General features: G+C 35.6%; 1 protein-coding gene across 7 annotated transcripts in view; it reads left to right on the top strand.

Moving 5' to 3' along the window:
• Nucleotides 1–25,924, top strand: part of LOC113497924 (protein pangolin, isoforms A/H/I/S) — a 139,680-nt gene that overhangs the window by 52,977 nt on the left and 60,779 nt on the right. For 6 of the 7 annotated variants that reach the window (XM_026877733.1, XM_026877730.1, XM_026877736.1 and 3 more), the window contains exon 3: nt 11,054–11,117. In XM_026877733.1, coding sequence (XP_026733534.1) covers nt 11,054–11,117 — 64 coding nt within the window. The remainder of the gene's footprint in view (nt 1–11,053; nt 11,118–25,924) is intronic. The other variant, XM_026877732.1, reaches the window with a different exon arrangement.

The raw sequence follows: 25,924 nt of genomic DNA, 5'->3' as shown, positions 1-25,924 counted from the left end.
ACTTACGTCAAATATTTTCGTATCAGACTTAATTATATGCATTTTAACAGAATAAAAAAAATGTGCTCATATTTGAAATATAGTTTTTCTGTTCAACAGTTTTCATTGAGTGCGTGCTTACGTAACTAGTATTGACTTTTCGCGATGCACTAGATTATGATGCCTACATGTTGTGATAAGTTATCAGTGAAATGGATTCGTGTTTAGGTATGGACCTAGATAACTCCCTATTTGCTATAGCATCGATCACTGCTGTCCAAGGATTAAGATATTGAGACTTAAAGATTAGCAACACAATGTAACTTATTTTTACCAAAAACGTAACATAATTTTCACCATGTCAGGTAGCGAGTTTAAAGATTTAATCCTTAGATAAAAATCGAATTACAAGCAAATGGTTTTAATTTAAATCGGATAATAAAATAACACGTACGATTATGATCGATAGATTTAATCGATGAAATTTAATGTGAAAGTCGATTATTCAAAATCGGGTATCGATATTTCCTATCTAGTTTCGATCATGGGCGGCCAACACTAACGGTAGCCGTGGAGTTTATTTGATTTGTTTAGTCACTAATTACAAAAACATGTTGATAGATATTTAAATGATTTATTTGTAGATTATAATTGTGACGATCGTGGAAATTATTTGGATTTTATTTTACGTAGCGGATATCGTTCTATTGTAGGTTTTTTTATCTTTTTAATTATTTTTAGCGGTATTTGTTATCTGTGGATGGAAATTAACTACTTATAAAAACTTTCAATACTGAAATGTTTGGTTTCAGTTACCATACATAGGGATAGAAAGTTTAAAAAATATAATGATGTTAAACTTTCCACAACATAGACGGAATACTACATGCCACTAAAAAGTAAAAACTAATTAAGATCAAGAGCAAATACTTTTAATTAATTCCTTTAACAGACTTAATATATTATTCCGTTAGGGTTGTCCACTATTACTCGCTAGTCTATAAAGGATGTATAACTACACCCTAAGCATACTAAATAGCAAAAATAATAAGTAAAATGGACGTCCAAATCGAAACCTCTTTAATTTAATGCCCTACCAGTACATATGTCGTAAAGGTGCTTATTTTTTGCTATTTACAAATGTCATTTGATAGTAGTAATTAAAAGCGAAGCTTAAAAGGCCTTAATTGCATATTATCTAACTTACACACACGACATGTGACTAAAAAAAGTAAAAAAAAATACTATGTTGACAGTATAACTTAAGGGGCGGTATATTATACGTAATTATTTTAGAACTGCAACATTTTCATTAACTTGTATTAATACTCATTACAATTTTATTTTCGCGTGACATTTTTTAACAAACATCGGATCTTATGAACATCTTAATAACAAGTAAGTTTTTATAAAAATATCCATCTATGAAACAATATTATGGAGAGCATTCCCAAAAACGATTTGAAGTTAACATTTCATGAATTTATAACAAAAACTTCGCTTTAATTACCAGAGCCGTATTTAAAATGTTACATATCAGGTGTATGTCAAACGTAATTAATAAAGGGTAGTATTGAACTATTTTTTTTGCCCAGTCATCGAACCTGTGCTTACGATACGGTGACCAATTACCTAGCCTTACTGGGCCTTAATTGCTTTTATCATTCGATCTAGATGTCGCTACCGAGACGTGCGTCACAACCTGACGGGTCCATGTAGTTTTTATTTATTTTATAAGTAAGTTATATTTATTGATATGGTCTCCATGGGACGTTATTTTTTATTCCTTTGTTTTGTAACGAAGCTGTGTTACTTATGAATTAATTTTACTACGTAAAGTTATGATCGTTTTCTATTGTTTGTGTTTTTTATAGTTTTAATTTTATGATATAAGCGGCCAGCACGCTTATACTAAAAAAACTTTTGTTTTTAAATTAATTATGAATATTTTTATATGAAATGTTCGGTAATAACATCTAAATAAACACTAAAATTTTCTTAAATATCTATTTCCTAAATAAAAACCACACAAGAATAATTCAATATCAATAATTAAACGTGTTTTGACACGTATTTGACGTGTCCCAAAAACAGGTTTTGTAACAAGAATTTAATCAACACTTTGGGCACAAAAAGTGGGACTTAATTCAGGGTTGGTACGCCTAAGTAATTGATATAAGGGAAATTCTTTGTAGGGTCAGGTTGTAATTGGTCGCCTCGGGCTGGACGGCCCACTGCCCGGTTAAGGCAACCAGGGTTGTCACGCATCACGTTATTTTAGTATCTGTATTTACATGTTTATAGTTTTCAAATCAAAAAGTGTATTTTTTATAGTTTACTGGAGTTTTCTTTTCTATAGATATTGTACTTAGTATAGTTTAGTATCAGTACTTTATGGGTTATAAAATTTAATCCAATTACACACGTGAACTTTAAATAAATATAAAATTAAATTCAATTATATTTTGCAATAAAAATATATGTATAAAACTGTTACAGCGAGTGGACTGTATTTGTTGGTTGGTCCGTTGGTCCAATGGGTTCGGACCGAGCACTGGCGGGATACAAAGAAGCAGGGGTTCAACGCAGTAAAAGATAATTGTGCAGTACTTACATAGTTCTTTATTGTCCCCAGTATTTCTAGGCTTCCTAGTCTTCCTAGTCTTCCAAGGTTCCTTTCCGGATGCTCACTGGATGTGGAATGCCTAACCGCCGGGAGGGCCCTCTATTTATAGTGACTGCCGACCAATCACGGGGGCGCGTATTTGGCACCAGCCAATCATGGCGTGCCGCGTTCCCGCGCTGGCCGGCAAGAAACCCTTCCAGAGGCTTATCCCGGCAGTTAGGCGTCCCTTACAAATGTTCTAGACCTTTTTACCCTATTTAACCCTATCCTTATGCCTTTATTTACATAAAATAATGTCTTAAAATAAAGATAATTGCAAAAACCCGCACCTTAATCATGACAACAACATGGTGCTGCCCCCTGTGACAGAATCGGTAACTAAAAAGTGAATTTTATGTAGGTACTTTTAAAACTAATCTACGTGCGTCGCCACCTACCGAGAGTTAGTTACAACCAATTCTAAATAATTGCGGGTACTTATGAAACAACTCCTATCAATAATTGTTTCTAAATAAAACCTATTTCTAGGTTTTTCAGGGTTAAATAGTATATGGACAACACTTAGGTAACTAAATCTTAGTTCTTAACCATAGTCTAAGTCCCTAGCACACATCATATAGTCCTAAACATTTGCAAACAAACCTTAACATAACATAAACAATGTTTCAAATATATACCTACGTACACCTATAACTGATTGCAAACGTAAACAAACTCATTAACTTTAAGAAACTTGAAACGTTAATCAAACAAAAACTATAACATACTTAATTTAGGTGTACGTAGTTGTCATCGTCGCTAACATTCTCCCCCGCGGTGCGTAGCACGCCGTCCTCTGGATGCGACGATGCTGCTGCAGGCACGAGCACGACGACCCTTCTGGTTGGCCGGCGCAGCACTCCACCTGATGTCCGCACGTCCAGTAGTCTCGTTCTTCCATCTGGCCCGGGGTAAACTTTGATGGCTTCACCTCGAGGCCACGAGTTGCGGGGTAGCGCGGCGTCGACTATCAATACGACGTCGCCTTCTTTCGGGTCGACGGTTGTTCGCCCGTCGATTTTCCGCGGCATGAGGAGCGGCCACCTTTCACCCACCGTCTCCAAAAGTGGTCGGCGAGCCTTTGCGCTGTTCTCCAGGTTGCTTTGCCGACCAGCTCGGTGTCCTCGAACTCGCCCGGCGCCATTGCTCCGCACGATCTCCCCAGCAGGAAGTGATTTGGGGTCAAACTTTCTGCATCGTTGGGGTCCATGCTGCCTGGGGTGAGAGGTCTAGAGTTCACGATGTGTTCGACCTCAGTCATCAGCGTGTGGAGCACCTCTTCTGGTGGGCTCCTTTCGTTGAGCACCACCGCCAACGCCGTCTTCACGGTGCGCACGAGCCTCTCCCAGGCGCCTCCCATGTTTGGGCTGCCCGGGGGAATAAACTTCCACTTGATTCCCTTTTCAAGTGCGGCCGCCTCCAATTCTTTGTTCGCCCCGACGAAGTTCGTGCCGTTGTCGCTGAACAACGTTCTTGGAGTCCCTCTTCTTGCCGCCATCCGTCGCAGGGCCATAATCATGGAGCTGGCACTGAGAGATGGCGCCAACTCCAGGTGAACAGCCCTGGTGGTGAGGCAGGTGAACAATGCCACCCACCGCTTCTCGACTCTCTTGCCGATCGTTACTTGCATAGGCCCGAAATAGTTGACTGCCGTACAAGCAAACGGGAACTGATGATGTTGCAGCCGCTCGCTAGGCAGGTCGCCCGCCGGCGGTATGGCGGGTGTACTCTTCCTTAGTTTGCACCATTGGCAGCCGTGTGCTACTGCCTTCAATGTTGCCCTTAAACCGAGAATCCAATACTTCTGTCGGACCTCGTTCATCACGGTCGCTGTGTTACCGTGTAGAAACTTCTCATGATAGCTTCTTATGATAAGTTGCGCGATTCTCTGCCTTCCGTCCAAGATGACAGGGTTCATTTTTCTTACTCCTCCGTCGCGAAACTTCATAGTTCTACTTCGTAGCTTTATGATTCCTTCGTCACCGATGTACACGTCTATTTTCTTCAATTTACTTGCATTTTCAAGAGGAGTTCTTGCCTTTGTATGAATTTCTTTAACTTCTCTTGAAATTTTCTTTGCTTCGGCGGTTGACGAGAAACTTTGAAGATAATCATCCATGTAATGATTTCTTCTTATTGCCTTCACAGCTTCAGGGTGCGTGATCTTGAAGTCTTCTGCGTTCTTATTCATCACGTATATAGCTGTCGCAGGTGATGACGCTGCTCCAAATATTATCGACAACATCCTGTACTCTTCCGGTTTGCCTGTTCCTCTGCTTCCTCTCCAGAGGGACCTTAAACAATCCCGGTATTCTTCCTTAACTTTGACACGAAGAAACATGTCTTGTATGTCAGCCATGACTGCCACTGGGCCTTCTATAAAGCGCAGTAGCACCCCAAATAGCGACTGCAGCAAGTCAGGTCCTGCTAGCAATGCGTCGTTGAGGCTTCTTCCTTCATACTTGGCTGCTGCGTCGAAAACAATTCTTGGCTTCCTCTTGACCGGGTGTACGATGGCGAAGTGAGGTAAGTAGAATGTTTTCCCCTTAGTGGTGGTTACGGGGGCCTTCTCTGCGTAACCATTTTCTATTAAAGTCTGGATCTGCTTCTCATAATATTCCTTGACATCTTCTTCACGATCCAGCTTCTTCTCTATGTTGACCAGGCGACGAAACGCTTGATTGTAGTTGTTGGGTAGGGTCTCGCCTTCCTTCTTCCACAAGAGGCCTGCTTCGAATTGACCGCTTGGTAGTCGCTTCGTTGTTTTCTCTAAGGTTTCCAATGCTCTTCTATCGCTGTCGTTTGATGGCAGTCGATTTTGAATCCCCAGAGACTCTAACTGAAAATGTTCCCGGACGACTTCTTCAATGTCTTCGCATTCTGACGTTGCCCTGCCGTAGTGCGTGAAGTTGACTTCGGCGTTCGATCCGGTTTCACACCCATGTAGCACCCACCCTAAGTGTGTGAGTGAGGCTACAGGTTCAGTTGGCTTGCCCTTCTTCAGTCTTCTTGTGACTATGAGTCCCCAATTGTCTTGCCCAATCAACAACTTCGGTCGCTCTGCGTCGTAGAGCAACTGCCTTTCAATTGCCTTCAAGTGTAGGCAATTCTTTACAGTGCTCCTGTTGACCCTTTGTTCAGATAGCTTCAGATCGTCGATGGTTCTAACAGTGATAGTCTTCTTATCCCTTCTGTGAACCCCCTTAATCTTCAAGTTGATCTTCTGTGAGCTATCTTTCCTTATGACCTTCCCGCCGACGGTTTCGATTGTGAGTGCTTCGCGACTTCCTGTAGCTCCAATCTTCTCAGCTATCGACGCGTCTAAGAGAGTGACGGTCGACCCTTCGTCCAACAACGCGAGCACACGAACTTGTCCCTTGGGCCCGTAGAGTTGCACCGGAACAATCTTCAAATATGCTCTGTCTTCATCCTTATTGTTGTGGACTGAGGCGACTTTCTCTTCTGATGCGCCTTCCTTGCTTGACTTCTGTACTTCTGGCTTGTCCGAGTGTAAGATAGTGTGATGCCATCTTCGACACTTCCTGCAGACAGGCGCTTTACAGTTGCTTCTTAAGTGCTTGAAGCGAAGACACTTGAAACAAATCTTCGCTTTCTTGATGATGTCCCATTTCTTATAAATCGACGCTTCTTTGAACTTCTTGCACTCTGTTGCAAAATGTTCCTCTTCACAAACGGGACACGACTTCTTCAACTTCTTATCTTGAGACTCTTCTTGTACAGTGTGTACAGGTCTTCTTGAACACTTCTTCTCAGATGGAACTTCAGGCGGGGCAAAGTCCCCACACATGTCGGCTTCAATATCCAGGAATTCTTCAATAAGTAAAAGTTCCTGAATGTCTTCATCTCTCCGACCCCTATGATATGCGAACCAACGAAACTTCATGGTAGGTGGCATCTTGTCTACAATAGCCTTCAATGTTTCAGGCGAGCTGAGGTACTGAGGTTTCTTCAAAGCCTTGATTGTCTCGATGGCGTTCTTGACTCGACTTGCAAACACGCAGATCTCGCCAGGACTTTCGCTCACTTTCGACAAGTTCTTCAGTTTTTCCAACTCAGCTAAAGCCAGTGCACCAGGTCTTCCAAATCTTGATTCCAATCCCTTGATTACTTCATGTGGCTTCTCAGCGGTAAACAGTAAACTCTGAACTGCTTCTTTCGCTTTCCCCTGTATGGCTCTTCTGAGGCGAGCCAGGTTCTGTGCGGCGCTGAAGGAGGCAGCCGTATCTTCATACGTCCTTCTGAACGCCAACCATTCTTCACAGGCTCCATTGAAGTAAGGAAGTTCGATGTACTTCGGCGCGATGACGTCACGCGAATTCCTGGACAGCTTGCCTATTGCTTCTGCCAGCTTCTGAATGTCGCTCTTCTTATCTTGTGACTCGACCGGCCTCTGTTCCTTGCTTGACCCGGCGCTGGTTTGGATGAACCACTGTTCCACTTCATGAGTTCGCTCGTATATTTCTTCACCAGCTCCATCTTCATCTTCCGACTCAGCGGCGACAAGCTCTAGTTGTGCTTGCGCCACCCTTAGTCGTGCTTCCGCCATTTCTTGCTCCCGTAACGCCACAGTCAATCTTGCTTGCGCTTCTGCTCTCTTCCTATGCGAAGAGCGAGCAGACATTGTGTCCCTGTCCCGGGCCGGGTTCCCAGGATCAGGCTGCTGCAGAGTCCCTTCTCTCGACGACGTCCTGATTCCAACGCTTCGATTTGGATTCTGCAGCGTAGTATGACTGCCTTCTTGACGTGCGGGGTTTGAATCTTCAACCTCTTTCGCGGCGGCGTGTGTCAGGGGAGCGGGGCGTACCGCCTCTGCTGACGTTGATTCCCTCCTGGTGGCGTCCTTGGACTGGGGTACGGGAGCCTGACTTCCCTTCAGGCTTGTTGTCGGCGTTCTCTTCGTGAGCGTCGACATACTTGCGATACTCGTAGCGGCGGAGCTTGCAGTATCGCTCGGAGTGTGCATACTCCAATCCGACGACGAACTATTTCCTGCAGTCTTAGACTGCGTCGAACCCGATCTTGTAGTTGGCATCTTCGTATTATAACCCAATCCGGCTCGACAAAGGACCAAAAATGTAGCCAGCGAGTGGACTGTATTTATTGGTGGTCCGTTGGGTTCGGACCGGGCAGTGGCGGGATACAAAGAAGCAGGGGTTCAACGCAGTAAAAGATAATTGTGCAGTACTTACATAGTTCTTTATTGTCCCCAGTATTTCTAGGCTTCCTAGTCTTCCTAGTCTTCCAAGGTTCCTTTCCGGATGCTCACTGGATGTGGAATGCCTAACCGCCGGGAGGGCCCTCTATTTATAGTGACTGCCGACCAATCACGGGGGCGCGTATTTGGCACCAGCCAATCATGGCGTGCCGCGTTCCCGCGCTGGCCGGCAAGAAACCCTTCCAGAGGCTTATCCCGGCAGTTAGGCGTCCCTTACAAATGTTCTAGACCTTTTTACCCTATTTAACCCTATCCTTATGCCTTTATTTACATAAAATAATGTCTTAAAATAAAGATAATTGCAAAAACCCGCACCTTAATCATGACAACAACATGGTGCTGCCCCCTGTGACAGAATCGGTAACTAAAAAGTGAATTTTATGTAGGTACTTTTAAAACTAATCTACGTGCGTCGCCACCTACCGAGAGTTAGTTACAACCAATTCTAAATAATTGCGGGTACTTATGAAACAACTCCTATCAATAATTGTTTCTAAATAAAACCTATTTCTAGGTTTTTCAGGGTTAAATAGTATATGGACAACACTTAGGTAACTAAATCTTAGTTCTTAACCATAGTCTAAGTCCCTAGCACACATCATATAGTCCTAAACATTTGCAAACAAACCTTAACATAACATAAACAATGTTTCAAATATATACCTACGTACACCTATAACTGATTGCAAACGTAAACAAACTCATTAACTTTAAGAAACTTGAAACGTTAATCAAACAAAAACTATAACATACTTAATTTAGGTGTACGTAGTTGTCATCGTCGCTAACAAAAACCACTAGAGTTAGAATTAAAGAACAATAAAAAAATGACATAAAACAATAATTATGTCCGTACAACCCTAGAAATCACATCCGTCCGTTCTTTAAACACATTTATTATATTAACGATTATTTCTTATATTTATTATGTCGCCTGGCAACCATGAAGCCTCGGACAGCCATTAAAACACTTGTAAGAATCATCGGGTGTCAATGTTACCGTACTATACAACCTTCATTTTGGTCCATTCGTATATTTTTGGTATTATGATCAATGGGCCAGATTTAAAAATGAATGTAGATTTTGTATCGTTGAGCTACATTTTCTGTAGAATTTGTCAGATAAATATTCAATCGGTATTATTTTAAGTTTTGAGATTTTAAATCCACCTCAACAAAGTGTTGGCGGAAGAAGGAACAAAATTTTAACTTTCAGGTATAAAAAAAAACCTAAGATTTTAAGGTATTCACAGTTACAAACCACTTTGAACAAATATGGTCAGATGGTAAACAAATATTGGTTCCGTTTAATCAAACCCACGACCTTCTTTGAAAAGACGCGCTTAGTCACTAACCTAAACAATTCAGTACTTAATTATACCGTCGACTTGACATAGACTGTTTTATAGCAACCGTTATAATATCCCATTCTTTTCCATTAAAAATGTGAACCCAATTAAGCTATAGAATTTTAAACGCGACAGTAAAACGGTTTTATGTAACTTGAAGGTCAAACAAGAAAACAAAATGTCTTCTACAAATAATTTCCACTCATTTAACAGGAATTATTGCCTTGGTCACTCAGCCCCTTCAACCAATTCTCCCAAACATGTGTTATCTCACGTAAAAATTACCGGTAAACGGGGAAATCAGTTACCCTTGATTTGGGGTAAACACGTACGAGTGGGGTAAACTGATTCCGACTTATCCAATTACGACCCTCTGCTAACAGATACGTTAAGAACACTATTCTGGTGATTGCACGATATTGTAAGTCGAGTGGTTTTGCTTCTAAGTTGGGTTAAATGTATTTGATTTGTTGTTGAATGTAATCTGTTAAATCTGGGCATATGTTGCTAAAAAGTTTATTTTGAAGATAATAACAACTAGGTTTTGATAGATATGCGTTCAGTTTCCAATATAAAAATACTAATAAGAAACTGCTGACAGTTAAATATCCTTCTTTCATTATCTTATTAGCCTACAAGTACTCCAATTAGTAGAATTGGCAGAAATAATAAGAATTAGATTGATAGACAGTATCGAATTGTTACCAACCGCTCGTGAAATGCCATGCAGTCCGATGCTCAATCGTTTGCCAATAGTGATATAATAACCACAATGTAATCGTCATTAGAAGATCTGTAATTAACTATTGACGTATTCATACGTCACTCCCATACGTAAGTCTTTCTCAAAGAGGTAGTCTCACTTTTTTGATGTCACTAGTCATTTTTTTATCACTCTTACACTAATATGTATACTAATTCTAAAGCCAAAGAGAAGGAGAAAATTATTACATACTAGCTGCCTCCCGTAGGCCAGCCTGCTACAAAGCATGAACATGAAATTGGAATAAAAGTTATTCTGGTTATAAACTATCTCTGTACCGAGTTTTGTCTAAATCCGTTCAGTGACTTGTCAAATATCCATACATATAAACTTTCGCGTTTATTATATTAGTAAACTGGATATCAATCGATAAATTTTCTATCACTCGAAACCCCTATCCCTACTAATTCAATATTAGGCCTCCAATATCTTAGGTGTAGTGATTTGAACGGTCTATTGGCTCCCAAACAGCACAGATTGAGGATATCAAGGCATTCCGGTTAATACAAACGGAAATACCTTCTTTTTATGGGGATAGATAATCACGTGATTGGATCTTATAAACGTACTGATTATCTGTAACGAGTTTATGTGATGCTGTAACGTTTGTATGGGAATTTTTGTGGTGGCTTTTAGGTTAGGTGGTTTATGATAGTGTCATGTTTATGGGAGTAAGCTTGTTTTTTAATTGTTAATCTAGACTCGTTGAATTTTGAAGATGGTCTTAGTTGCCTCAATGTTAAGTTTTGGGATTAAAAAATCTCTGATTAAATGTATCTTTAGGGATGCAGGTATCGTATTATGCTGATGAAGCGTTTGTTCTGCTTTTTATTTTCTAGAGCAAAATTTCTTTAGAAGTGGTGAGGGCTGGGCGAATCTGGGTGCTATACACTGGGTCAAAGAAGTGCTATTTGGTAGCCCAATTAAAGAACTGAACGAACTCCTGATTTTTTTTGTGTCATCATTTTTTTTTTTAATATTGTTTTAAGTTTTCTTCTAATCTTGGGAGAAAACCTTGTTGCTTACCAAAACGTATCTTAAAGTGATTTGTTTTGTTTCAGGAGAAGTCCGCAGAGCATTATCCCGGTAAACTATCGGTTAAATCGGACCTAAGTCCAGTATTTGGTGAGTAAACATTACACATATAACAACTTTAAATAGTTTATAGAACTTTTACTTCAGTAAAACTAGTTGATAGAATCTTTTCATCTTATATCTAGTAAAGAAAACTATGAAAGCATAATTATAAATTTATAATACTAACTGTGTACTTCCATACTTCGATAAATACCCAAAATAGGCAAGATCGAAGAGTTCATTAAGGCTACATTCAGGGATAATCGTAGTAACATATGAGGAAAATACAAAGTACTCTGTTACTCATACCTACCTACGTACGTTTTAAATGCACTCCGCTACTTACTAGTCCCAGAAGAATAAGCTTAATAATATAAGAAAATAAATATAACAAGTAACTGATAAGCAATAGGAGCTGGGCTAAGCTACAATTGCACAAGTTGATCGATCACTTCTTAAGAAACGTTTGATACGGTCGGTCCGTGGATAGGTGACCATCTATGTCATAACTAGCCCCTTCATTTTCCCTTGTTTCATTAAACAAATTATGGGTCCCGGCTGTTATTTAAAAAATGTCTTTAGGGGTAGTCAGCTAGAAAGTCTAACAGACTTACTAAGGGGTATCGTGTTACTCAGATAACTAGGTTGAGGAGGTCAGATAGGCAGTCCCTCTTTGTAAAATACTGGTACTTAGCTGCTTCCTGTTAGACTGGAAGCCAACCCCAACATTGCTGAGATGATGAAGTATAACAAGCAAAACCATATCAAATCATAACGCCTGCCTATCTCACAAATGCAGTGCCGTAATCGATAAACGTGTATCGATTTAATTATAGTTTTATCACATCGATATCGATAAATCAGGATGTCATTAGTTATATGTTTCAGTTAATCGTGATTTACGATGAGAATAGTTAAGTTTTTGTTACTTGGATTTGTATAATTTATAATCTTATAGTTAAATTTGAATTAAAAAGTTGTAGGTAGATAAATGTTGTAACTAGGTAATCTAAAACTTTAAATGGGTACAAATATAACACTACAAAACAAGCAAAAACTTTTTTCTATTCACAAATTTCAAAATGTTCAACTTTTTAAAACGTAGTCATAAATAAACCCATATTTACACCTAAAAACCCTTCCATGTACTCGATAATCGATCTTATCCATAAATCGTTTCTCTAGTGATGTGAAATTGATTTCGTACGAACTATAAGGCGGGTATTACGTAGACTTAATGCTGTATCTCGGCCGGAGCCATTAACTCGGAATTATGTATGTTTTATCGCCAGCTTATAATCATCTGTCACTATCCTTATAATATTTTCGTATAATTTTATCTTGTACCACCTTTGTAGGGTTGGGTTCTATCGATAGATGAATTTATAAGCAATTTGTTACAAATAATTTATTCCCATAAACAAACGAAAGTTTAGTCCCCATTAGAAACCTTCCCATTAAAGACCGTCCTAAAATAAAAACAAACTTTACAATCACATAAATGACACATTACGTCACAAAGATTAATTCACGCAAATCAAATCACAATTTAAAACTAGTTAACATCTATTGTGAATTCGTAATTCACACCATTACAGATGTCTCAGTACATTCTAGTATCTCATCGAACACGATAACGGGACATTACCATCAATCATAACAGCTTAATCTTCACATTGACACAACTAATTCCATATCATCGATAACTTTTCTCACGTGCATATCGACACCCGTCCATCACTATTCCTGCCTCGTTATTTGTTGTTATTAGTGTTGCTTTTTTTTCGTTATTTTTTCCTCGGGATGTTTTCGAGAAACCGGTTACAGGTCCTAATCTGATCAACTCGCCACGACCCTGCTTCGTAAACCAGTGAGGAGTATAAAGAACTGACGTACAATAAAAAAATGGTGAATTGTTATAGTGTTTTTGAGTATACTACCTATTCTGGGGCTTAGGATTCATGTATTAGTGTTAAAATAATAATAATTTTAAAAACTTGTTTAGTTATTCATCTCGTATTAACTAGCAGAGGTTTTGACAGCGTAGATGTCGGATATCACGGCAAAAAGTAACCTATGTTGGGTTTAAAGCTGTGTTTGTATCAAGTTTTATCAATATAGGTTGAGTGGTTTAGGTCTGAAAGCTTAACAGGCTAATTCACATTCATAATTTTACATAGTGTTACTTATAAAAGTAGCATATTCGTATTCTTCAAATATGTCTTAGCTTATTAAATAGCTAGTAACTATATAAAAATGACACTATAAATTTGGAAAGAAAATGACAACTATAAATTAAATAAATAAATAACACAAGCTTGATTTAATGATATCCAACGATTTATTATCCAGATCAATTTGCAATTTATACCGTTTTCAAATAATTTTATCATCATAGCTAATCCTAATAGTAATCAGATAATCGCTTGTTATTACATTATTTCGAATATTCGTTAATAGAGCAATAAATTAGCTAACCGGGTTTTATTGTCACAAATCCAAGGTTTAAATCAAATTAATTGGACAGAATTGTTTCAAATATAATGTAATCAGTTTGATCTGTTATAAACATTGTTTTAAGTTAACTAGTTTTGGACTGCGAGTTTGGTCGTATTATTTAATTTTAAAACTGGATCTTTAGATTCTACTTGTAGAGTTTTATTAAAATCGGTGTAACCTTTGCGGAGTTTAACCTGTAAAACAAAGATCTATTTAGCATTATAATATTAGAAAAAATAATTATTACCCAAAACTGTGCCATATATTTAAGCTAAATAGAAATACTTTTATAGAGTTGATGTACCGATAAATTATTTTAAATTATTTGTATTAGAACGTCTTATTTTTAGAGATGTGTATCGAAAAGCAGAAAACAGGATTCAAAACGCAAGATTCTTTGAGTTCTGTTCATGTACTTATATTATCCTGATAGTCCAATTTAAAAACGGAAACTCGAAATAGTTTTGTTGCTTTTGATACAAACAAAACATAAGACGAAAAATTGAACTTATGACAGACATAGAATCATCACAATATCTTGTAGGACAATTGATTAGGTATTTATAAATAACATGACGTACAAATCAACGTCACGCATTTCCCGAGTCGTAATATAAAAATATTCCACCAGTAACAACCCTAATCTATCTCCTGAGATAGAATGTCAAAGTTGAGAATAGTGATAGCCCGCCAACTATTTCGGTACAATCGACTCCAGTAACACATTGCGCGAAAAAACCATCTTAATGGCATAATGTGGAAATATGTATCATACTGAACAGTCTAAGAAGATGCGATGATGTGGTGTTATGTATAACTTAGTTAAGTTTTTCTGAAGTAGATGCTGAGGATAAAAATGCCGTAGGACATAAGAGAATAAAATTAAAACACCTAGCTCTAAGTGAACTGAGTGTGAGATTCAGTAACTGCTTAGACCAATGTTATTTCCTTCATTTTTTGAAAGCAACACCGGTAGACTAAAATAATATGAACATTTTTCATTCGAAAATTAACTGAGAATAAACTAAAAAGTTGTCCAAAAAGCTGTTCTTTGTTTTCAGAGACCGTGTTATCGATTAAGAATTAAAGTAAAAGAATGTCTGGTCTTTAAAAAATAACACTTTAAACTGACAGAGACCATGACACTAAAAGGCAGCTTAAAAAACCAATGACGCTTGGCTTTCAAATCTGTCTTTACTTGGATCTCTGGATCTAGTATTCTCTCCTCAAATCTCATGTTCCGTACATTCGTAGATGTATGCCAACGACTGTACATTCAGAATGACCGGCATATTCGACATGGATACACAGCATCCCTCGGATGCTTCACTCTCTGGCGCCCGGTTAAAACATCGACGAGATACGGTTAACTCGGCGTAATGCCAGGATTTCATGCTGAAAACAATTACTGTTGATGTATTAATCATAGAATTTTAAACGAATAAGGTTTTATTCAAGAATTTCTGTCTTTATTTTATTCTCTCTGTTTAGAAGTGACATTTTCATAACAGCTAATTTGGTAGATCTTAGAAGATTTTTACTTTACTTAGTTTATATCTTTCTGAGATATCTAATTCTTAAGAAAAACAATTTAAATCTTGTAATTTTAATTTCATATAAATATAGCTTCGCCGATGTTAAAAAACTGATCTGTATTAAAAACATATGAAATAGTTTCTTATCAGAATGGCATACGGAATCCTTCAACAAGATCAACCATTTGATATCAATAAAAAACTAATTCGAGTTATAAATTAGTTTTACCTAATTACATAGATAAGCTGGTAAAGTAGTTTGAAACTGACCATTAAGGCGTCATATCCGGTCAGAGAACAAGTTACGTAATAAAATATGAATTAAATAAGTGAGAATTAACATGTGTTTAACAGAAACTTCAACTACATAACCGCGAGTTCCTGCCAACGATAAAAATGTAATAAAGTAAAAATTACAAGAGGTATTAAAATTGTAGCATGTACTGTTTAGTCCACAGTTCCAGATACTGTTTTAAAAACTATTACGTTTTGAGTTTCAATTATTAAATACCAGAATCTATAGACGGTTACTTTACTCCGAGCTATAATGCTGACAAATACCTGAAATGTATTAAACTAAAGTGTCAAAGTCACTCATCGAAAACCAATGTCATTCCGATACATTTATATAGTTCTATTATATTTATTGCGACTGAATATTGTCTAGACCTTCTGTGGTAAACATAAAAACAAATGAATGACATAAAACTGATTAGAAATCAGCCCAAAGGTCCTAAATAATTTCCCTTCGATTTAAATCAAACTTTCATACACAATACGAACAATTTCTAGTATTACATATAGGAGAATAAGCATGTATGTTTGTAAATCTATCGCGTTTTCACATAAAGTGATCGCTTCAAAGGCTTTCAAACAGTTTCGTGTAAACTTTTAGGAATATAGGCAATAATATGGTCGATTTTAGTACTTACTGTTGACCTTTTTATGGTCCTATACTTTAACAGACATTATTGAACTAATCTGGTTTGTTTCTGATCATTATCGTCTTGAAGTAATATTATACTGTGTGTGAAAGCGTGATGGCGTATTACATGGTATAGAGTTCCTTCTCTTTTCCACACAGCAAGTCATTTTTAAATGTCTATTTCCTTCCATATCCCACTTGACTGCATGACAATTCCGAGTGACTTTTAATTGGATGACATTTTGTGACATTCGGCTATTAAGTTAATTTTCATTGTTAACTTACGTCCTAGTTTATATTAAACGAATTTGTTTACTAACTTAGTTTTTTGTAATTTTTTTATTTTAATAAAAAAAATCTTGCCACAAGAAAATGTTCAAATTAGTAAACGCATAACAAACGAATTGTAACGAAACTAGTTTTTCCGTTACTTCCCATTGCCCTTATCTTTCATCCCTTTCCCTCTCATGCTTTTAAAAACCCTCTCTTACACACACTCAATTTGCAAGTACCCCGACTACAGCCTTTTATAGTAATGTTTGATATGCAAAAATCAACTCTACTTGTTCCACTTAAGGGTGATTTGAATGTTCCCAGTGCAGTGTGGTTGGTTGTACCTGTATTTTGTGTCATTATATCCAAGTTCTAATTGGAACTTGATATGCGTACACAATTAGAGTCTCATCGTTTTGGATTAACGAGCTTTTTACACTTGCATCTGTTTGTGGTGTTCGTCATAAGCTGAAGCGGTTTGCGTATGTAAATACGTCACGAAGGATATTTAATTATAGTCTTGAATAAAGTTTCAAATGTGAGAAAATTTTTAATATATGATTCGCAAATTTTATATTGATCTTCTCAGAATATGATGTACGTATTGATACATGAAACATTTTTTGATAACAAAAGCTAAGTACAATGAATTAAACAGAAAAGGGTAACAATGAGATGGTTTAGTTGCGTAGCCGAAATGGCTTTTTAAATAAAAAAAATCGTTTCGATAGTGAGAGGATATATTAGGGATATGCAACAATTTGAAATAACAAAACCGTACTAATAATAATATTAAATAACGTAATAGTATATTAATATTCGAAAATCGCTACCTCCTATGCCTTACACACAAGTGTTGATGATATTAAAACACATTTAGAGTTCCTTAGCCGCGATACAAAATTATAATTTGTTTCGCCGACACTTTATACTTATTACACCGTGTTTGTGCTTCAATGTGAAACATTTTTTATGTCATATCACATTAAAGTCGCCATTTTTATTTCATTTTTGTCAATTGACAGATGTAAAGTGTTAATTTGTTTATGCATTGCGGTGTTGCATAAGATTGTGTCAAGCGAATTCTTTCGATCAAGACCTGTTTGACAAATTGCTGTAATACCCGACTTATTTTTATTAAATAACGTTAATATAGATATGTCGTTTTGTAAAAAAGAATTCGTATTTTTCATATTTACTTGATATTTCGAACATATTTTACCTCGAAGATAAATATCATAAAGATTATCTCGTATTGCCTCACCCCATTTCGGCAGGACCCACTTATTCCGCCGATCAAGCGAACACAATAAATAATATGTCAAAACAGCTTCCATTTGCAATAATAATGCACTTTACCCATTATTTACTTGCTCCACTTGACCTCACTTGCTTTTATCAGCCTTCCAATATGTCTCCCTCAAAGTTATCTTCAACAAAAGCTTAATTTACCTCAAGCAAACATTACTTAATATCATACCTTATTTAATACACTGCAGAACCCGCATTAACACCTACGCGTATTAATAAGTGAAACACGTTTTTTACATCGAAGTTTTTGTCAGGCAATCTGGTAATTGGTTAGTAGGTAGGTAACTGCCAGTTGTCATCAATCACCGAGAGGAAAAAGTCACCTTTTGTTTTAAATTAAAAGTGAGAAATTAAATTAAGTTTTTTAAAGTTCGATGTACAACTTAATATGTTATTCCAATTACCGCATAGCTATAGAAGGCTGCTCTACATTTTTGGTATAAATATGGAATCGATCCAATAAAGAAGTTGTGCCCATAAGAATGTACGTAAATAGCATCACGCTTGCACAGAACGAGTTAGGTAAAGGTGCAATTATATTCAAAGAACTACTTAAAAGCAAGTTCTGTTCAAGTTAATATGGTAGGATGAAATTAAACATAAGTAGTGTAATTTTAAACTTTAAAAGTTATAATTGTGTATGTTTTCCGATAAATAATAGGATATTTTTTTTTTAATCTTTCGCTGCCAGCCGAACTGAGAATTAGTGGTATGTATCTTTTCTATTCAAATTCAAGGTTTGTTTGTTTTCTTGCAATTTTTTTGCTTCATTCCGAAATGTGCTCCAGTTTTTTTTATTGTCAATTTTATTCTCTTTTACCTTAACGCCTACACGCTGGAAATTTTTATTTTGTTCGAGTCACGTTCCAAGAATTTTGCCCACCCAGGAAAGTTTAACAGATTCAACATAGATTCCAAATTCATCAAATGAAAGTTCACTTACAAGTTAACAATAATATTAATATCAGGTTATAAAAATTGCATGTTAATTTTGAGTTTGCTTGAAGACTGCATATGTTTTTAAACATAATTATCATAAATCGTATTGATATATTATAACCCATGCTTTTCCAACTTGATTCCTAAATATTACCTATATAGTAAAATATACTGACCTCACACAACTTATGCAAGTTTATTATGTTGCGAAGGTAAAATAAATACAACACTCTATCATTTGTGGTCACCACAAAAACCTTACAGCAGGTAGCTAAGTTTTTATATCTACATCTTCTTAAGTCTATGGATGAATCATTTTGCTTGAATATGTATAGTTAACTGTGATGGATTGTCCGAGCATTCGTCACGAGAATGCTATGTAAATTTACAATCAGAATTTTAAAGTTAGTGCTTAAAGTATTTATTTTTACTTTACGTTCTTTACTTGGGAATAAAGAACTTTTAAACAAGTGAATTGTTAATTAAACTCACTCTATTGACTATTCAGACACTTTGTTATGTTCTAAAAGCTTAATAAATAACTCCAGAGAAGGTAATAATGACGTTCTTTTGTCCCAAAAGAATTTCCGCAGAAATTCTTGTCTAATTATTAATTTATATTTTCTTATACAATATCTTCTCACCTGCAACGGACCACCAACGTTTTATGAGCAAAAAGCATCCTAAATATAAAAATAGTACACAATGTAACTAAAAGTACCGCTAGTGGTGAAACTGTAACACTTTTTGTCGCATTACAGTCACCTGCCCAGCTATACCAGCTTGCTTGTTCTACGTAATAAATTATTGTTATAACAGTTTATCTTAATTAATAATAACAACATAAATATAACATTTTCGTAATGACACACGGCCCTTTTGTCCCAAACTAGGTAACTTGTATTATGGTTACCTCAAAGTTGATAATCATGCTTAATTACTTTTAATAACAGGCTTGTTCTTTTGTTAATTTCATTAAATAGTATTTTTTACTATGTTTTTTCAGTGCAGAGCTAAGATTCCAATTTTTCGTGCCTGGTTTTCCGATCTTCTTATAGTACCTATATTTCGCCATCGCATTTGAGGCCTGCCTAGTAGCTGCTTCATATTCAAGAATATACGTGAAAACATCTCGGTACTTCTTAGAAAATAACCATCATCGCTGAATATAACTTGGATCTATTGGGAAAGAGGGATTTCATAATTGATGAAGGTTCAATTACAAAACACCCCTTATCTAAATAAAAACCTTTTGGATAATAGGACATTTAATACACTATTACCGCAGTGACGTATTATACTGTTAGTATAAAACTATGATGAATATAACTGCCACAGATAAGATTTGAGCGATAGTATAATGAATCGGATACAATCGATTGTTATCATTGTTCCTTGAAATCGATTGTTGGTTTGCTTGTTATCGATACCATTTGCATAAACATGGTTAATATCGGTGTGATCTGAGGAAAATAATAAACTGTTATGACTTTTGTTCTAGAATCTTGATTTTTATATAGCCTTAGAATATATTTATTTATTTATTATTTATAATATACACCTATAACAGTAATTGTAATTCGAAAAGATTTGTAAAAAGGGAAGAAGATATAGATAAAAGAGGCTGATGAATTATAGCTAAGCTAGTGTTTCCATTAAGACCCGGGACCAAAGTGGGATAGATTTACAATAGTAAAGTTAATATGCAGTAACTATTGATAGGCTGAATTGATGGATTGATTAAAAGTAAATATAGCAGGGTATATAAGACAATTCGAAACTAAAACTTAATTAAAACTCCTAAGTATTCTTTACGACCGTCTAAGATATCTTGGCCGTCAAGTCAATGGCAACAAATTAGGTATTACTTGTGGGAGCGAGATAGCATAATACCATGCATAGAACTGTGTCTCTCTTCCACGACTTCTAGTTTGTAAGCCTCACTTTAAGCCTCCTGACCGAACAATTTACAGAATTACAAACCAGTAGCTCATAATTCCAATTTCTCTGCATAGCGTTCTCTGCGTACATAGAAAAAATACGTGTTGTAGATACTACATATTACACGGTGTAGGTTGGTTAAGGTCAATATTTGTGCAGGCCCGGACCTACCGCGGTATTCTAGGAAACGTGCTCACACACTTCATCGGGATGAGTTTATGACAGATATTGTGTCTTGGTTAACGATCGCGATTTAAGAGCGATCACGATGGCAAAAAGTGTGTTTGTTTTTACAGTTATAAAGCGATTTTTAATTACGGAACGTGAAATGTTGATTGGGTTAGTTTTTGGGAAGTACAATTTAGATATACAAAACAACCTTAACAGACAGAAAAGTAAATAAAATTACCAGTGACGTCAGTGTCTTTTAATAAAACCTTATTAGTCTTAAAATAGTGTTTACTTGACAGGTGACGATTGAATAAAGATTATTACAATCACACTTCCTTCAATAAATCTCAGATTTAAAATATACAAAGACGTGTAAAACAAGAAGGTACCACAGTTTTTATATTAGATTGTTTCATTTTTTATCGATCAGTTGACTAATTGAGGTATAATTTATTGCATGCGTTTTTGTTTAGCACCCGATTAACATATTTTAACAATTTCGAGGTGTTGTTATTACAAAAATCAATGATTTATTGTCATTATGCTGCTTTGGTATTTAATTTTCATTAATCAGTGTTAAAATGAGTAAGGTTTGTGCTGGAGGTCATGGATTATGTTTTGGATGCTGTGATCTCATTTTAAACAAAAGGAAGAAACATGTTTTTTTATAGAACTGTTTTAATTCGTAACATTGTGTTGAAAAGTTATCCACTCTGAATTGATTTCGTTAAAAAGGCGTAATACTAATATGCATAGATTAGGGTACTTACAAAAAAATATAATCTAAATGTATATTTCACACCACCAATCCGTTGTTTAAATTTATTTAAAACACAAAACAATACATTTTCATTTCAATCGGTTTGTAACACACATTTTATGATGTTGACACAAATAAAGATAAACTTAATAGATTAAAATTATAGAAATATTCGCAGAAAACTATATTTTATTATGCTAGGGATGATTAATTATAATATCATAAGAAAACACTTCATTATCGGGTAGACATAGTTTTTATTTAGGAAATGCCAAAGTTTAAACATTGATTGACATTTTTATAATGAGAATCCTTATATTGGAGTTCTTAATTATGTTATGAGTAAAGTTTTGGTTTTGATCGGAATTAGAATTAATTCATACAATGTGTATTGTTCTAAATATCGAAAAATCATTTTATATGTTTGAGGAAAATCGAAAAAATCTATTTATTTAGATAGAGAAAACAAAGATTAGTATAATAACTGTTATAACATAGTTGTCGTACTCACAACGTTATCAAAAATCATAGTAAGTGAATGATAAACATTGTTATTTTTCTTTAAAAACAAATAATAAAGCAATTTCCTAACCAAAAGCTTGAAATTGTAAAACAAAGTGCAAACTATTACAGGAACCAGCTTCGGTACTCATCTGTATAATTGTCGGTTCTAACTAAATTGCCTATAGTCCGATTTTTAATTCGAGGCAGTAAAATGACATTTCCAGTGTGGCAGGTTTTTAATTCCAAATAAATAGTGATGTGTTAGAATCGACTTATTACAATCAAAAGTTAGTCGAGCTTACATTTTTTTATTCAGATATCAAATTAGCTCTGTATAAAAAAATATATTTACGACAATTAATCAAAAGATAATATTATGCACGGTGACTGTTTTTAAATGTAAAAAAAAATATTAATATAAATTTATAAAATTAAAGCCAAATGCGGTGCTGGTATAAGATGAAGCACCTTACCATGCAAGAAAAGTCGAGCGCATCCAACTCCAAACTGGATGAATTCTAACATTATGCAGTGGTTGGATGAAAAACAAATTTAATATCAACTTACAATCATAAAAGCTCAATTAATAGAAATAATAATTTTTGATACATAATAAAATAAAGCATGACTAAATGTCATCGTCGTAGTAAGATTTCCACACATCACTATTGTAGCGGGTCACCCTTTTTTGTATAAATGACAGTTGCAATTGTCATTTTACTGCCTCGAATTAAAAATCGGACTATACAAATTGAAAAGGCGTGGGACGGACCTATTCTGAATTCAGATTTAATGCGAGCTACGGTACTGTGGCAGTTCTATTGCAGTTTTGTTGATGGATGTGGATTTTCTAAACGATTTCAATAAAGAAGAGGTTTTCAGTTCGTCTGTATTTAGTTTTTTATAGTTGTTGTTTCTGAACGTCGGAGTGGATGAACCGATTTCGTTGATTCTTCTTTTTCTTATAAAAAAATCATCAAGTTTGGCTCAGGACCCAGTTGGTAGTATGTTTTGGTTGTTAGAAAAATATCTTTGTTGTAAATATAAAGATTTTAATTGACACCCAGAAAAAGCTAAATGAAAAGCTCATTTTTAATGAAATCAAAAAGCAAAAACAATCATTAATAAAATAAATAACTTGTAATAAACAAACCATTTAATTAATTTGCTATCTTACAATTCGTCAAGTCCACAACCATACATTTGCATACATATCTATATCACACGCACTCTTAATGAAAAGCATTGAATAACTGACTGGTCTTACTCTGACAGCCCCAGACGAGATATTGTGCTATAACATAACAAGTTTACTGCGCTATTTAGCTGTGCTATTAACACTTTATCATCTGCACACTAGTTGAACTTCTCTTAAATGTTTTAACAGTAACTTGCTGCTACTTGTTGTGTATGATCATGTTACTTGGTATTCAAAAGTTCTCAGAACAAAATGATAGAGATTAGTTGTAAAATGATCTTCGATATCTCATTTGAGTAAATCCCATTGGGTCTATCATTTTTGAGTATAAATCGCTAAAATAGTTGACAGTATCTTGATCTTTCAAATATGGAATGTGAAATGGTAAAATGGTTTTATTAAAGTGTTTCGAATTTCGAATACCAGAAACGAAAAAAAATGACATTCATCTCCACTGGCTGAAATATAAAACCTCAAACTTCTTCATAAAGCAGTCCATTTTCAAATAAATCTCAACAGTTTGACATTGACACGAGTCGAGTCGCATCGTTTCACGATTTATGGTTTTTATCAGAATAAGGATATAAATACTTGGGGACAATAAAGTATAGTCTGTTAAAATATTATAGTTACAATAAAAGTCGTAAAAGTTTGATTGCACAGATAATTGTTTTCGTATGGGATTGTTAACAGTGTGGTGTTAAGACGACCTGATTGGAGAATCTTTTGAGTTATTTCGCTGGTTCAGGGACCTTTACACTATAGACAATGAAAATGAAAGAGCAATAAACTATCAACAATACAAGGTACTACGTATCAAGTTAATAAGTTGTCTTTGAAATTGTTTTGTGCAATTTTGATCTTCATTTTGTTAACTGCGCGACGTGTCGCGGGTTCGATCCCCGCGTAGGACAAGCATTAGTGGATCACACAAATGCTTGTCCGGTAGTAGTAAGAGTCTGGGCGTCTTTGTGCATGTGATTTGTATGTGTTTGTAAAACTCCCCGCGACACAAGGATTCATTTCCTTACAGGGGGAGTCGTTTTAAAAATAAATGAAAAAACATTCAAAATACAAATTTCCAAGATTTCGTCAAGTCAACGTACTCAAGTCATGTTTTGTTTCCAAGCGAATTTTCCAAGAAAGTATCTTATCTATCCAAAGCGCAAATCTACAAAAATCAAGACCCTATCGAGTGTGGCACTCATTCGTCTGCGCGCGCAATTACGTCAGTAAATTACTTCTCGTCTCGCTGTAATTTGCTCCTAGCCACGCCCAGAACCGTCTAGCCACATGTTTTGTTGGCTGACTGTACTTTCGTTCTGTCATATCTATGTGGAGACTGGAGACGGTCGTTCTTAAATTGAAAAGAATTGCTGCTCTTGGTAAGGGAGTTTGGAACACGATACCTTGTCAAGCTAAGTTCAAGAATTGGTCTTGCTAGCAACATCGTGTGTTCAGTTTTTTAACTAAAAATAATTGATTAACAGTTTTGAGAATTTATCTTGATAAGAGATTTGGATACACGACAGCGTGTTAAGTTCTAGCCAAAAAACTGGTGATTGCCGTATACTATGTATATTGTTAGTTATTTACATGAATCATATGAGTAACATACATAGACATTCGCTTATACTTGGAAACAAGAATTGGGTAATAGATGAGGCTGTCAAATGATGGCAACAAAGTTTGACAAATCTCCTTGTTTTCATATTGTTGCACAGCCTGAAGTTTTTAAGCCTATAGGCCTCTGACGTTGACTTTATAGACAAAACAATTTAGATATTATTGTTATTATCATAAAAAAAAACTGATTTTGCACCGAAATACTAACAGTTTACTTAATAAAGTCCTTATCTCATTCAAAGTATTAATAGTCGTATTCAGTTAGCAATAACGTTTATAATCAGCTAAATAGTGACCTTTGTCATCACAAATTACAATCGGAAGAGGTCATGATACTTAAAAATACGTGTCTTAATTTTTTTGATAACGAATCGTATTTAATTACTTTCCATGGAAATGAATTGTCAACATGGTAAAAGATACATTTCTTATTACGTTATTCAACGTTACATACCAACGATTTTGTTTTTTTTTTTAATAAAAAAAATAGTTTTTATCCGTAGACATAACACAATGTAGGAAGAACCAGGTAATTAGTACAGTTTTAGTTCATAAACGGTAAACAATCACATTTGTAATAACAAGAAAAAGTTTGTGAATGTATGTTTTTACCTTCATTACCCTCAAACGGCTAGGCCAATATTGATGAGAATCTTTATTTCCATTAAATTTTACTTCCATATCGTAATAGTGTAGTATTCCCGTAAACTGCAGAAAATACAGTCCGACAAACAGTAAAAAAACACACCACTTACCTACCTGCATAACAGAAGCGTAAAAACTGCGTTAAAACAAATTTAATTAAAATAAATCACTATGATACGATCGAATTCAATAAGCAGTTTGCATCGCACAATACATTTTAATTTGTGCCTGTTATTATAAAGGTTATCTCATCTAGGTATTAATTAAACCGTGGGACGGTGTTCAACAATCGTTTCATATCAAAACTGCTAGACCGTTTCGATGTTCACGCGGAACCCTAATATTGTGTTTTTTTTAAAGGTGATGCTTGTAAAGTTTTATGGCGGTTTGTGAAAACTTATAAAAAAGTTGATTGAAATAAATGGCATTATTTTATGGGGTTGTTTTGACTGGAATTCAAAGGTGCAATTGTAATAATTGTAATTTTACTGAAGTCAATTTCGACTCTATATCGGCGACGACGGTATA

Source organism: Trichoplusia ni, chromosome 10 (genome assembly GCF_003590095.1).
Source record: "Trichoplusia ni isolate ovarian cell line Hi5 chromosome 10, tn1, whole genome shotgun sequence".
Classification (NCBI taxonomy): Eukaryota; Metazoa; Arthropoda; class Insecta; order Lepidoptera; family Noctuidae; genus Trichoplusia; species Trichoplusia ni.
Note: the sequence above shows the minus strand (reverse complement) of the source record. Positions and strands in the feature narration are given on the sequence as shown.